The following is a 14,162-nucleotide window of genomic DNA, read 5'->3' as shown; positions in this document are numbered from 1 at the left end:
ATGGCACAGTTCATCTCTCCGCCAGCAGGTCCACTGGCAACATCGTTGGCACCAATGCCGATCTGGTATAGGGGCAAGCCCATTATGATGCAGTGCCAATTGCATTCAGCACAGCACCGATCTCCGGCACAGTCTCGATCTGTAATGCCCTGGTCAGATTCGGATTTCTCCTTGGAGGCGAAGGTGGACTCTTATGCTTCCAGGCGAAGCCGGCACCATTCCTGGCACTTCCCTAGGCAAGATGAAGGGCAGCCGGTGCCTGTAATGTCCTGGCCTCTGCAGTGGCAGGGACTGACACAGTGGCCCTTCTGGACACCAAGTCCAGGGTCCGGGTTCCAGGTCCCTGTTGGTGGAGTCGGAGGCACTAATCCCTCCATCGGCTACATCTGTAGCCTGGGAGCCTCCCTGGGGTAAGGATGCATAAGGCCAGGCTGATGAGGATGTCTTCATTGATGTGGCTGCGGTACTGGGTGCTACTGCCATTTCCCACCCTCTCAAGTGGCGCAAGGGGATCCCCGTGAGCCGGAGGGACAAGAAGACCCCGTGCCTCCGAGGGCGTCCTCCCCAGATTAGGTGATGGCAGGCACCTCCACCACTCTGCCCGCTATGGACACCAGGGCCCATCAAGACCTGCTCAGGAGGGTGGCCAAGAACCTGAACTTGCATTCAGTGGAGGTCTCTGAGGATACAGATCCCATGGTGGATATACTGGTCTCTGAAGGGCCCTCAAGGGTGGCTCGGGCCCTCATTAAAACCATACAGAATACCACCAAGGCGCTGTGGCACACACCCTCCTCTTTCCTGCCGATAGCCCAGGATACAGAACACGAATACTTTGTGCTTTCTAAGGGGTATGAGCACCTCTGGGGACCTGGTGGTAAAGGCGACGAATCACAAAGAGCACCAGGGGCAGCCAGGGCCTACCCCTAAATCCAAGGACGCTAAGAAGCTGGACCTCTTCAGTCGGAAAGTGTACTCCACTGGAACGGGTCCAGCTTCACACAGTGAATCAGCAAGCAGTCCTGATCCTCTATACTTATCATTCCTGGAGCTCTCTGGCCAGATTCCAAGAATTGCTCCCAGCTGACTGCCACTTGGAGTTGGGAGCAGTTCTGGAGGAGGGAAAGGAGGTCGTCTGGATCTCTCTTCTGGCCAACCTGGACTGAGCTGACTCCAGTCTATGGCACAGCCATAACTATGAGATGCAGCTCTTGGTCACAATTCAGGACCTGCACTTCGACTGCTCCAGCCTCTTTGCTGAACAGACAGACTCAAGGCTGCATAGCCTTAAGGAATCGCGAGTGACCCTTAAGTCTTTGGGGCTGCACACACCAGCCGCACAAAGAAAGGCATTTAAGCCCCAGACCACCCGACGATTTTATCCTGCCTACCTATACAGGACTACAGTAGGAAGTGGGGCAGAAGAAGGCACTTATCTCAGTCCTCCTCTGGCCAAGGGAAGCGCTCAGTTAAGCAGACCTCAGGCTCAAAGCCAAACTTTTGAAGGTGTGCCTGAGGACAGAGCGCCAGTTCAATACCCGTATCCTTCCCCTCCCTTGTGAACCATCTGTCTCATTTCTACTGTGCCTGGGCTCAAATAACCTCAGATCGTTTGGTCCTGAGCACAGTAGTATTGCAATATTCTCTTCCCTCCCTCCCACCCTCCCTGTCCCTCTTCAGGGACACTTCTCCCAAGCAACTTCTAGTGCAGGAGGTGCAAACGCTCCTACAGCTGGGGGTGGTAAAGCAGGTTCCTCTGGATTTTAGGGGCAGGAGATTCTACTCCCACTACTTCTTAATCCCCAAGGCCAAAGGCAGGCTCAGGCCCATTTTAGACCTGTGAAACCTCAACAAATTCATGGAAAAAACTGAAGTTCCGCATGGTCTCCCAGGCCTTCATCATTCCCTCTCTGGATCCGGGTATTGGTACGCTGTCCTTAACTTGAGGACTTCCATGTACTTCCACATCTACATAATCCCTTCCCACAGACCATTTCTGTTTGTGGTCAGCAGCATGCATTATCAATTTATGGTCCTCCCCTTAGGCCTATCAGCAGTACATTGGGTGTTCACCAAGTGCATGGCGGTCGTGGCGGCCTTCCTTAAAACTGTCAGGTGCAAGTCTTCCCGTATCTAGACAACTGGCTCATCAAGGGTCTGTCTCAAGCCCAGGTGGAGGAACATGTGAACCTGGTACATACAATTCCTCAACCTGTCTCATCTTCAACATGGCAAAGTTGACTCTGGCTCCCATTCAAACAATAGAATTCATTGAGGCCCTCCTGGACTCCACCCAGGCCAGGGCATTCCTGCCCACGTCTCGTTTTCTAGCCATGAGTGCCATCATAAAAGGTCTCCACTGGTTTCCCACCACCATATCTAGAAACTGCCTAAAATTACTCTGGCATATGGCACTGTGCACTTATGTGGTGCAGCGTGCAAGGCTGCAGCTCCATCCCCTCCAGGCATGCCTGGCCCAATCGTACAGACCAAACTGGGACCATCAGGATAGTCTGGTCATGCTTTCTCCTCGGGCTCTCGAGTCCCTCCTGAGGTGGCTTGATTCACAGTCAGTCTGTGTGAGAGTACATTTTTCCAAGCCTTTCCAACTGGACATCATCCGCAGTATCTTCTTGAGGTAGGGATCTCATGACACGAAGCAACAGGAAGTGCAAGAAGTTCTGCTCTTTCCTGAATCACAGCCCTGGCTCAATCATGTATGCCTTTATCCTCTCATGCATGGGGTGCCTGCTGTATGCATGCCTGCTGTTGCCTCTAATCCACAAGGTCCTCCTCAAGGTCCGGCAGGATAAGACTTTGCTGATTCTCATAGTGCCGGCGTGGCCCTGCCAACACTGGGGTTCTCGAGGCTGTTGAACCTCTCTGTGGACACGCCCATGATATTGCCCCTGATTCCAGACCTTATCACGCAGGACCACAGCTGCCTTCTGCACCCCAACCTGCAGTCTCTCCACCTCACCACATGGAAAATCCATGGCTAAACCCATTAGAGCTCCAGTGCTCTGATTTGGTTAGGGAAGTTCTCTTTGGCAGTAGAAAGCCACTTATCTAGCCAAGTGGAAAAGGTTCTCTATTTGGTCTGCACAGAAGGGCACCCTGCCGCTGCAGTCCTCAATCCCCTTTATACTGGACTACTTACTCTACTTAAAGCAGCATGGGCTAGCAGTCTCATCAATCCAGGTGCACCTGGCAGCTATTTCCCCTTTCCACCCACACGCAGCGGGCAGTTGGTATTCGCTAACCCCATGGTTGGATGCTTCCTTAAAGGGCTAGACAGACTGTACCCCAAGGTGTGGCAACTGGTCCCCCTTGGGTCCTTAACCTGGTCCTCTCAAGGCTTATGATGCCCCTTTTCGAACCTCTAGCAAACTGGTTCTCCTTTATCTCTCTTGGAAAGTGGCATTTCTCATGGCTATAACATCAGCCAGAAGAGTGTCTGAGCTCAAAGCTTTAATGTCTGAACCCCCTTATACTGTGTTTTACAAGGACAAGGTACAATTGCGGCCAGACCCGGCCTTTCTCCCTAAGGTTGTTTTGCCATTTCATGCAAATCAGGACATCTTTTTTACCAGCGTTCTTCCCAAAGTCTCATGTTAATGATAGGGAATGCAGGCTCCATTCCCTAAATGTTAGATGGGCACTGGCTTTTTACGTTGAGTGGACAAAGCCGTTCAGGAAGTCAACATAACTCCTCTTCACCATTGCTGAGAGAATGAAAGGACTGCCTATCTCATCCCCAACTAAGCTCTTTTTGGATTACTTCCTGTATCAAGATGTGCTACAACCTGGCAAAGATACCAGCCCCAGCATTGACGGAGCACTCCATGAAAACTTGAGCTTCATCTGCAGCGTTTCTGGTGCAGGGCCCCATTCAGGACGTCTGCAGGGAAGCAATATGGTAGTCTCTTCATACCTTTGTCGCACTACACCATCATGCAGCAGGCTAGAGACAATGCTGCATTTGGTGGAGCTGTGCTACAATCTGCAACTCTGAACTCCGACTCCTTCTCCAGGGGACTGCTTGGGAGTCACCTACTTGGAATTGACATGAGCAATCACTCGAATTAAAAATGGTTCCCTACCTTTCGTAACTGTTGTTGTTTGAGATGTGTTGCTCATCTCCGTTTTTAAGACCCATCAGTTCCTTCTTGCTGGATACTCCGACATAGGGGAGACGGAAGAGGTGTTGGGTCAGCAGGGACATACATACGCGGCCATGAAGGCACCACTCCAGGAGCCCCACAGCCGACCCAAAGGGTACCGCTAGGGAAAAACCTTCCAACGATCATGCACGTAGCGCACACACCTACTTGGAATGGACATGAGCAACACATCTCAAAGAACAACGATTACAAAAGGTAGGTAACTTTTTTATAAGGTTTGATCAGGCTGGGATTTATATCTGCATTGTTGTTGTCCACTAATAGTTATATTTGACATGCTAGTTATTCCCTGCTATCTTTTGTTTCAGATGTAATTTCAGAAGTATCTTGTACTACAAATGAAGGATGCTATTTTGCAGTCAGACTTCATTGAACTTTTATCCAGTCAGAACTCAAGACATTTTTTATAAATTACTGATATGCTGTATTAAAACAAATTTTGTTTCCAATTTAATGTGTGTACAGCAGATAGGTTACAGATCCGATCGGGAAACCTGTTCTACTCTGTGAAACTAGTAGCTTTTAATTTAGTGCCAAGGGAGTATAGTTGTACTCTCGGATAACCTTTTCTATTTAATTCACAAACTGTAGCTCAGTGTTCTCTCAGATAACTGCATTCTTTTTTTCTTACCTAGGGCATCCAGTCCTTGTAGGTGTAATTTATATGTTCATAATTGATGTAAACTGATCTTTGACTCAAAGGTCACACTAAGGAGTTTTAGAAAAGACTTGATAAAGCTGCTATCCCTTTTCAGCTGTTTATGATAGCTCTTGTGAGACTAAGTAGAGACTTCCAGTTATATTTACCACTATGCCATTTTTTAAAGACTGTCAAAGATTTAATTGTCATGTCACAGGTTTAATTGACTTGGTGGTAATTCTGAAAGATCTTGGAATCTTGTCTACAGAAGCCAGTGGTAGCACCCGGTAGTAATTTGTTCCTAAAATTCCCAAGTGTAGATTGAGTTCTAGGGCACATGAACGTGTGAAGTGTTAAAGATTTTAGGGACTAATAGCTCCAGTGGCAGAAAGTTAGAGCCATCTCTGCTGTATTTGCAAAAGATACTGAAAAATTAACCTTTTGGTGGTTGCAGTGCAACTTAAAAATATAGATTTGGTTTTGTTACTTAATCTGTACTCAAAAATAAAACACTGTAAAACTTTAGTGCCTACAAATCTAGTCAATCCTACTTCTTGTTCAGCCAATCGCTAAGACATACAAGTTTGTTTCCATTTACGGGGTCCTACCTGTAATTGCCCCCTCTCCCCCTTCCCCACATAATGTACTTTCACAATAAAGAGATTGCACTTCAGTACTTGTATGAGGTAAACTGAAAAAAATACCATTTCTTTTATCTTTATTATAGTGTAAATATTTGTAATAAAAATAAATATAAATTGAGTATTATACACTTTGTATCCAGTGTTGTAATTGAAATCAATATATTTGAAAATGTAGAAAAACATCCAATAATATTTATAATGAATTTACATTGGTATTCTATTATTGTTTAACAGTGCGATTAAAACTGTGATTAATCACAATTTTTTAAAATAGTTTGACAGCCCTAGTTTATTCATTTGATGTTTGGATGAGAAGTTTTCTTCATTTTAGTATGAAGGGGTTGTTAATGTACTGTACCGTCTTTATTTGTGTTAGGAATTTTTATATTGGAATCTTGCACTAATTGGCCTTTATCAGTTGTGTAAATGGATTTCACAGTAGTTGATCAAAATGTCTAAGGTTTGAATGTTGTCATAGTTCAATATACTTGATTAGATGGTACAATTAAGCATAAGGTTAAATGTGAAGATGTTACTTGTAACTTGGAGAGCTTTTGGACAAAGGGAAGTTCTGTATCTCTGTAAATTATATTTGGGGATATAGTAAAAGTACAAATTAGTAACATTGGAAGTAGGAGTACTTCTGTAAACATACAAAGGAAAGTACTAAAATTTAGTCTGAAACCTCTCAAGGTACTGCATTCTGCTGGTTTGTGAACTTCAGTTTCCTTACATTAAATTTGAAGTTGGCCTGGTGGAAAGAGAGCAGAAATGTAATTTTGTCAGACAAGATTGTGGCATTGCGCACTTCCCCCCCCTTATTTACAGGGAAGCCCTAATACCCTTGATTTCCTTCAGAAGGAGCAGTTTATATGCTGCCAAGGGAGCAGTGACCAGGGAAAGTCTGTAGCAAATGGATTTTAAATGTATAAGCAGACACTTTTAAGAACTTGTCTGTACAACTGAAATTCTCTTAATCTAGATCTGACACCAATGATTAGACTCGTAGTAATACTGCACTGTGAAAAATTAAGTTTGAGACTCATACTTGGTCATCTGGCTGCTTCTGGGAATATAAGAATGAGTGAGTGCACGGCAGTGCTTCTTTGATGCTTTTCGGGATGTTCCTGCTGAAGGAGAGGCTGCTAATTGATAATGGTGCTAAAATGGCTCCCATTGGTGTCATTACACAGACCACAGCAAATGTTTACTTGAGCTACCAGTTTTTAGCAATGAAAGACACAGGTTCAGTGAACAACTTGTATTTCATTTGTCACCCCAAGCTAAAATGATCTTGTGAACTTTTGTTTAATTTTCCAGTTTGTACAGCCCCATTTGCACAACTTTATATATTTGATCATTAGATATTTACATTATAATGCTTATTTTATTTATTTGAATTACAAGTTAAAGCAGGAAAGCCCAACAATGACTTCTGGTGTGTTAAAAGGTTTGAAAAGATCAGCATGGAATATCAGAAATTCTTAATGTGTTAAATTTTAACTGTTTGTGAAATAAAATATTCTCCCACATCCCAAAAAGATGCATTTGATTATAAATAGTACTCTTGTACAGATATCTTTTTGTAAATTTCTAGTTCAATTCTTATAGTTCATATAACATCATTTAGGTGGCGTAACTATGCAAACTTGATTTCTGAAACCCAGTGTAAGCCAGACATATGGTCCTCATTTCTTGTAAAATAGTGGATAGCTCTTTATAAAGTGCATAAATGATTGTGCAAATGGGACAATCTCACAAGTTCCTGAGTAAACCATGTGCTCTCTTTAATTCCTTTAAACACAAGAAGTTGTAAATTGGAGGTCATAAACTAGCATTTCCATTTTTTAAAAACGAAAAATTAAACAAGTTGTCAGACTTCTGAAAAATTAATATAGTGAGCTTTTTTAAATTACAACTTTTAGCATTTCTCTGCTTTACAGTATTTCAAAAGAGCTATGTAAAATGTAAGTAAATTTCATCATGTATCAAACAGAAAAGATGATGTTGGGAGCAAATGGTCCTAAAATAAGTCTAGTACTCTTAAAAATGCCACTTCAGTACAAGAAGTAATTTTAGGTGTTCATAACAATTGCGTAGTTCAATCAGCAGAAATATCTATTGTCAGTTAAGATTTTCTTTTTTCATGGGACCCTATAGTATACACACTACTTTTATTATTTATTTATTTACTTATTTATTTATTGCTTATAAACATAACTTATGAAACTGGTGAAAACGTATGGTTTGTAAAGCAAACTGCAAAAAAAAAAACCAGGTTTCCTAGTTTAGGACCTGTTCCTACTCTGATTTCAGTAGGAGCAGGATCAAGCCCTCTCTCATTTGTTTACTTTTCTGTACAACTGATAGTGGAAACCTGACTCACTTTTTATAATTAGTCTTTCAGTCAGAAGCTGATGCTTCCTAGATATAGTTAGACCATTAAATATATGGTTTCTAAATCCATTTGTGTCTTTACTGAAGACTGGCTGGTAAGAATTCTTTCCTAATGTCTCTGATCACCAGATATTTACCACAACAAGAAATTGTATTGAAAGTGCCCACGGAAAAGGAGAGGCATACAAAACAATTTTTTAAATTTAGATTTAAAATAAAAACATGTTAAAAGTTAGTTTTTAATATTGGGCAGATTTCCAGATTGTAGCATCTGCTCTTTTCAGTTGTGAATCTAGAAAGCACTTAACAGCCATTTATTTTTTATTAATGTGGTCTTGGTATTTCAAATAAGATTGGATGCTCAGCCATTTTGTGTTAATGGAAAAACTAATTTGTTCATGTTGCATCTCTTTCAGTAATAGTTATGCAAGAGTGCGAGCTGTGGTGATGACCCGGGATGACTCAAGTGGTGGATGGTTACCACTTGGAGGGGGTGGACTAAGCTGTGTTACGATCTTCAAAGTAATTCATCAGGAAGAGAACAGCTGTGCTGACTTCCTTATCCATGGAGAACGACTCAGGGATAAAACGGTAACAAATTGCATTATGAATACAACATATGTATAACTTGATAGAGCCTAAAAGTAACACTTACATCATGTTCTACAGAATAATTAAACTTCTTAGCCATAGTTGTTTCCACTCTTTTTTGCGTATTTTACACTGTCTAAATATTCATATGCCTAAAAGAGCAAGTATTTTATTTTTTGATTCTTTAAATTTTCTTCCTGTATCTCCAAAATTAAGTGTTGCCCATTCAGAAGTTCAAAAATGCACTTTTTGGCGAACAATTAGTTTTTCTCCCCTCTGTCTTTCTAATAGAGCTTCAAACTAACCTCTCTTTTCTGTTTGTGCATTGGCAAAATCAGTGAAGTCAGCAAAGTGCTGGAAAGTAGAAAAGTACAAGCATGCAACATTCTTGAAGTTTTTATTTAAAAAACAAAATCCAGAAGGAATTCCTTCTTGAACTATAAACATTTTATTCTGGGTCAAATTTTGCACTTGGACTAAGGCAGTTTCTTTAGTTATTGCTTGAAAATAACCTGTCTGGACTCTGATAAAATACTAGAAAACATTGCATTGCCTGAAAACCACCAAGCAGAGTTACAGCACAGCATGCTAGCACACACTGCATTTTACACCCCTCAGTCCGAACTTCAGGACTATGAACTCTTTAAAAGAGTTTCATCTCTTACATGCATGAAATATGCAGTTTCCCTCTAGGATAAAAGACAGAATTGCTTTTTAGATCTGTTGCTAATTCTCACATGTGAATACCTGCTCCTTCATCAATACTGATGATTTTTCTGCCTTTATCTCAGCTGTTAGGAAGGAGGTCCTATGTTGCTGTCACCGTCCCCATGGCAAGTCGTGGTTGGTTCCCAAACCCTGTTGAAAGCCTTGGACCCTCTTCCTCCTCCCACTGTCCAGCACTTAGCAGGCTCAGAAGCTGAGGGTATTAGTGATCCCATATTGTTTAGATTTTTTTCTCACAAACCTTTTTTCCTAGTCCTAACCAGCCTCTGACCAGACTGCCATAAACTCTAAATTTATAATAAGGTGCTAAATTCCATCAAAGTAGCACTGTCTTTTTTTTTCTTTTTTTTTTTTTTTTTCCTTTTCCCCTGCACAATGCAACCTGTGACATGCTTAGGCTGTCAGCCAGATCCCTCTCTGCCACGTGCTGTTTTGATTGGATAAAAGGGGGTGACGTGACCAAAAAGGGAAAAGGAGTTTCTTGGTGAGCTTTGACTTCTGAAGAGCAGATGGATCGCCCAAGTCATCAGTGGAAGAGGGCAAACTTTCCCCATCATCCTTGGACTAATTCAGCATGAAGGAAAAGGTACCAGTATTGAAGTTGACTATCTTGGTGAATACCAGTACTGAAGCTGACAAACTTGGTGAATCTTATTCACTCCCCGTAACAAATAAAGAGCCTTCAGCCCATTGCTCTCTCATCTAAAGAAGCTCTTAAAAATGTGTAGGAAGATCAGAGCACTTGTTCCGAATCTTAGATTCTCTGATAAAGATTGTGAAATCAATGATCCACTCAGAAGGGAAAATCCATTTTCAAAGTTAATCCAGCCATACTATATTCATGTGGACAAGTCAGTTTATCTTCAGACTGCAGGAATGACTCTTTTCCTTATCTCAATCAGTACTTCCCTCAACACAAAAAAAAATCTCCATTGAAGTGACTGGAGCAGGGAGCATCTCCAAAGAGTTGTTTGCGGACCAGATAATGGAGAGCTTGCTACAAGAATCTTTGAATCCTTTTCTCTGGCTTTGCAAGCAGCCATAGTCTCTGCTTGAACAGTCCTTTCTATCCCCTGCTGCCAGTTTCATGAGCTACAGAGGCTACATTTGAAACAGCTTCTCCTCCAAAATCCTGACATCTCAAAACTTGTTCCTCACATAGGAGGTCTGAAACCACAGAGCCCCGCTATTATCAGAGTAGCGAATTAACGCCACATAGGTCACGTACAAATCGGGTCTAGGCTGAGGCACATAAACGAGTCACAACTCATCAATCTTTGAAAAGTTTCTGTTTATTAGGCTCAAGCGTGGTGCCCCCCGCTAGTCAGAGGGGGACCCTATGCATTGTCTACACACCATATATATATGAGTGGGTAATGCATGCAGTCCTCGTGCCCGAACCCCTCCACGAATCAGTAGGTCCCGTTATCCTCATGCACAGAGTCCTGCAGCCAATGGGTAAAACCTGTTGTTGTTGTATTTAAACCTAACCTTCACCTGCAATAACATGTTTACACAAAATTTTGCTAGCTCCTGGTCTTTTTCATAAGTTACTTATCTTGCCAAACAACGAGTCAAGGCCAGGACAGACTACTACAAAGCCATAGAAATTAGAGGTCTGTTAGTTCTTTTAGAAATTAGAGGTCTGTTAATTCTTTTACAACACATAGGAGGTCTGAAACTTTTCTCTTCCTTTGCTGGTACTATGTCCAGAAGCTATGCTTTCTAAACTGGGGAGATTCCTCATGCAATCCCAAGACGCATCCTCTCTGACCTTCTCTCTCATTATTTTGGTTCTAGAGCACAGAGGTCTTTTAGTTCCTGTTCAGGAATTTAGGGGGGAGGGATAAAAAAAGAAAAGATTCACCCAGTACTGGTTTTGGGGTTTTGTTGTTGTTTTGGTTTTCTAGTTTTTCATGTTGTAGAATCACAGATTTTTAAACCAGATGGTATCATTATGATCATATAATTGAACTTTCTGCATAACACAGGTCATTTCCTGTAATGTACCCAGCATCATGTGGTTGGACCAAAGCATGTGTTTTGGAAAACCATCTAATACTGAATTCAGTACACCAAATTATGGAGAATTCACCACATCCCTTGGAAATCTGTTTTACTGGTTAATTACTCTGTATTCAAACTGAAAATAAAGTGCAAATTTATTATTTACTCAAACATCAAACTACAACCTTTCGAATTGGTTAAGCCCATTTCAAAAGTAGCAAATGGGCAGACTTACTAAGGTGATGTGAGGTGGGGGGGCTGGAAATTAAATCAGTTGTGTGTTAGGGGTTTTGGTTGTTGTTTTGTTTTTTGGGGGGGGGGGGAACCAAATTTTTTGGTTCCTGCCTCATGTGGATCTATTTGGTATCCAGCTCACTGAGAAGGTAGTGAGCTTTTGCATTTGGCATGAGCACGCTCTGGTCCTGGAGGGCAGATCCATTATCTAGTTTTCTGGAATCTCATCCACCAAAAGTTGATTGTTCTGAATGTACGCGTGTGTGCGCGCGCCCCCATCCCCAATTTCAATACTATATTTTTTTTCTGTACTACAGCCATACCCCTGACCACACCTGTACTTAGATGTTACTTAAATTCTAGGGAAGGTGCCTCAGTAGAATGCAGGCAAGAAGTTTGTGTCCAATACAGTCTGAGCAAACAATGTGAGAAGCTCCTGTAAAATACAGATACCGATACAGCTTGGAAAAGGAGTTGCAGTGTAGCTAATTATGGGGATAGATGTTTGGTAAGCGAGTATAAGAAAGCTGTACATTTGTATTGTCCCTGACTTCAAAGGAAAGCTGCGGTAATCAAAAGCTAATATGGTGACTCAACCGGAAAGATCTGATTTAGGATAACTGTTCGGATAAAATAAACGACCCCATATCCAGCTAGTAGCTAGGGTAGGTGGGGACATCCTCAGACAACGATATTTCATCAGAGGAACTATAGCATGCTGTAAGACAGCCTTTTAAGGTATGTCTACACTGCAATGTAAGCCCAGGGTTAGCGGGGCTTGAGTCAGCTGACCCTCGTTAGGTGACCCTGGGCTTGAGCATCTCCGTTTTATTTTAACCCTATGTTAAGATTTCTCTAACCCATGCTTGAACCTAGTGCTCTGGTGTCTATGTTGCAATGCACAGACCCAAGTCAAAGTAACCATATCCCAGAGTCCCTAGTGCCCCTGGAAATGTGGCCACTCTAGCCCTGGGAGTGAGAAACTTGACTGCCCTCCCTGCACAGTACCAGGAAGCAGCTCACTTAGCAAAAGTCTTGATCAGTTCGCTCTCCATTGCAAAACCAGGAAGCTCTTTGATAGTAAGCTTTCAGATCAGTGATCAGAAGAGAATGAGTTAATGCTGACTTGAACTGCTGCTCTTTGCAAAAGGGCGGAGGTGGAAAACCTATTCTGTTTTCAATAGGTTGGATTTCCGATTGTTGGGATAGAGAGGACTAAGGAAGTTTCCCTATATAATTGTGGGATAGTTCCAGCTGACTCCCAGGATCCAAGTCAAATGGGGCTGCGTCAACACTGCAAAGCAACAGGGCTCAGACCCTGGGTAGTGGCTTAAGTTGAGCTTGGACTCTCCAGCCCTGCCGGGTCCTGGGTTAGTGTAATTACAGTGTAGATGCGGGGGGTAGGCTTCCGCCCGGGCTCAAGCACAGGCTTACTTGCAGTGTAGACATACCCTTAGAGTCAAAGAACAAACGAATGATGCTAAGAGCTGTTAGATTAACCTCCTTCCTACGTTGCTAAAATTTGTGTAGTTGCTAGTTTGAAGGATCTTATTGTAGATTCTATGTTCAAGCATATAAGTCTTGGCCCATTCTCTTCTCTTTTCTTCAAATGGACAAGAAGTGTGTTGTTTCGTTTTTAAATCTGAACAGAGTTGAGATTTTTGTGTTATCTCTATCAAGTTATTTGCTAGTGCTCTGAAAGGAAACAGAACTGTGTCCTTAAGTCAAGAAAGTTGGACACCACAACTGTTAAAGTCAAAGGAATGGAGAAAGCCTCAGTCTTCCTCCACAATAGAGCCTGTAGAGACCACTGTTACACAAAGTGGAACAAGTGACATAGGGATCCTGCACAAAATCTTTTTTTTCTAATATAAATTAGAATATCCTTATCAACTTCTGATTTTGAGAAATAGTTATATAAAAGTATAATTATGATAATGGCTGCATAGGACGCAAGATGGTAGTTCTTTTCACAAAGCAAATTAGTTTAAATTTTCCAGAAGCATTGTTTTATACACTTCAAAATTTACTTTATATGGTCACTGAATGACATTAGTGTCTCCAAGAAAATTTCACTTTGTGTTCTTGCAGCTGAGATCTTCAAACCTGAATCTCTTCAATACGATATTTAGTCTTTAATTTTAAAGTGGGCCTCTTAATTATATTTTCAGTTTGTTTTTAAATAATCTTTGGATACAGCAAATATATATAGGTTTCAGAGTAGCATCCGTGTTAGTCTGTATTCACAAGAAGAAAAGGAGTACTTGTGGCACCTTAGAGACTAACGAATTTATTAGAGCATAAGCTTTCGTGAGCTACAGCTCACTTCATCGGATGCATTTGGTGGAAAAAACAGAGGAGAGATTTCCACCAAATGCATCCGATGAAGTGAGCTGTAGCTCACGAAAGCTTATGCTCTAATAAATTCGTTAGTCTCTAAGGTGCCACAAGTACTCCTTTTCTTCTAGCAAATATATATATTTATTTAGTCTGTCTCTACAATTTCTGGGAAAGACTAACTATTTTAGCTTTGCATAGTACGTCCTGTAATGTTTTGGTTATTAAGGCTATAACTCTGCAAAGACTTAAGCATATGAGTAATCCTATAAGATTCAGTTGGACTATTTGTGCTTAAAGTTTTTAAACATTTGTGTAAGTCTTTTCAGGATTGGGGCACAAGTGACTATGGCTTCCTTTCCAATATTATTCCCATCCTACCCATATGAATTCTTGGTCTAT

At 41.9% G+C, this 14,162-nt stretch overlaps 1 protein-coding gene across 2 annotated transcripts in view; it reads left to right on the top strand.

The window, feature by feature from the left end:
- Nucleotides 1-14,162, top strand: part of SPRED1 (sprouty related EVH1 domain containing 1) — a 123,287-nt gene that overhangs the window by 49,544 nt on the left and 59,581 nt on the right. For both annotated transcript variants that reach the window (XM_038405635.2, XM_043515996.1), the window contains one exon: nt 8,282-8,456. In XM_038405635.2, coding sequence (XP_038261563.1) covers nt 8,282-8,456 — 175 coding nt within the window. The remainder of the gene's footprint in view (nt 1-8,281; nt 8,457-14,162) is intronic.

This window comes from Dermochelys coriacea, chromosome 6 (genome assembly GCF_009764565.3).
Source record: "Dermochelys coriacea isolate rDerCor1 chromosome 6, rDerCor1.pri.v4, whole genome shotgun sequence".
NCBI lineage: Eukaryota > Metazoa > Chordata > Testudines > Dermochelyidae > Dermochelys > Dermochelys coriacea.
The sequence above is the reverse complement of the archived record's forward strand: the minus strand, read 5'-3'. Positions and strand labels throughout refer to the sequence as shown.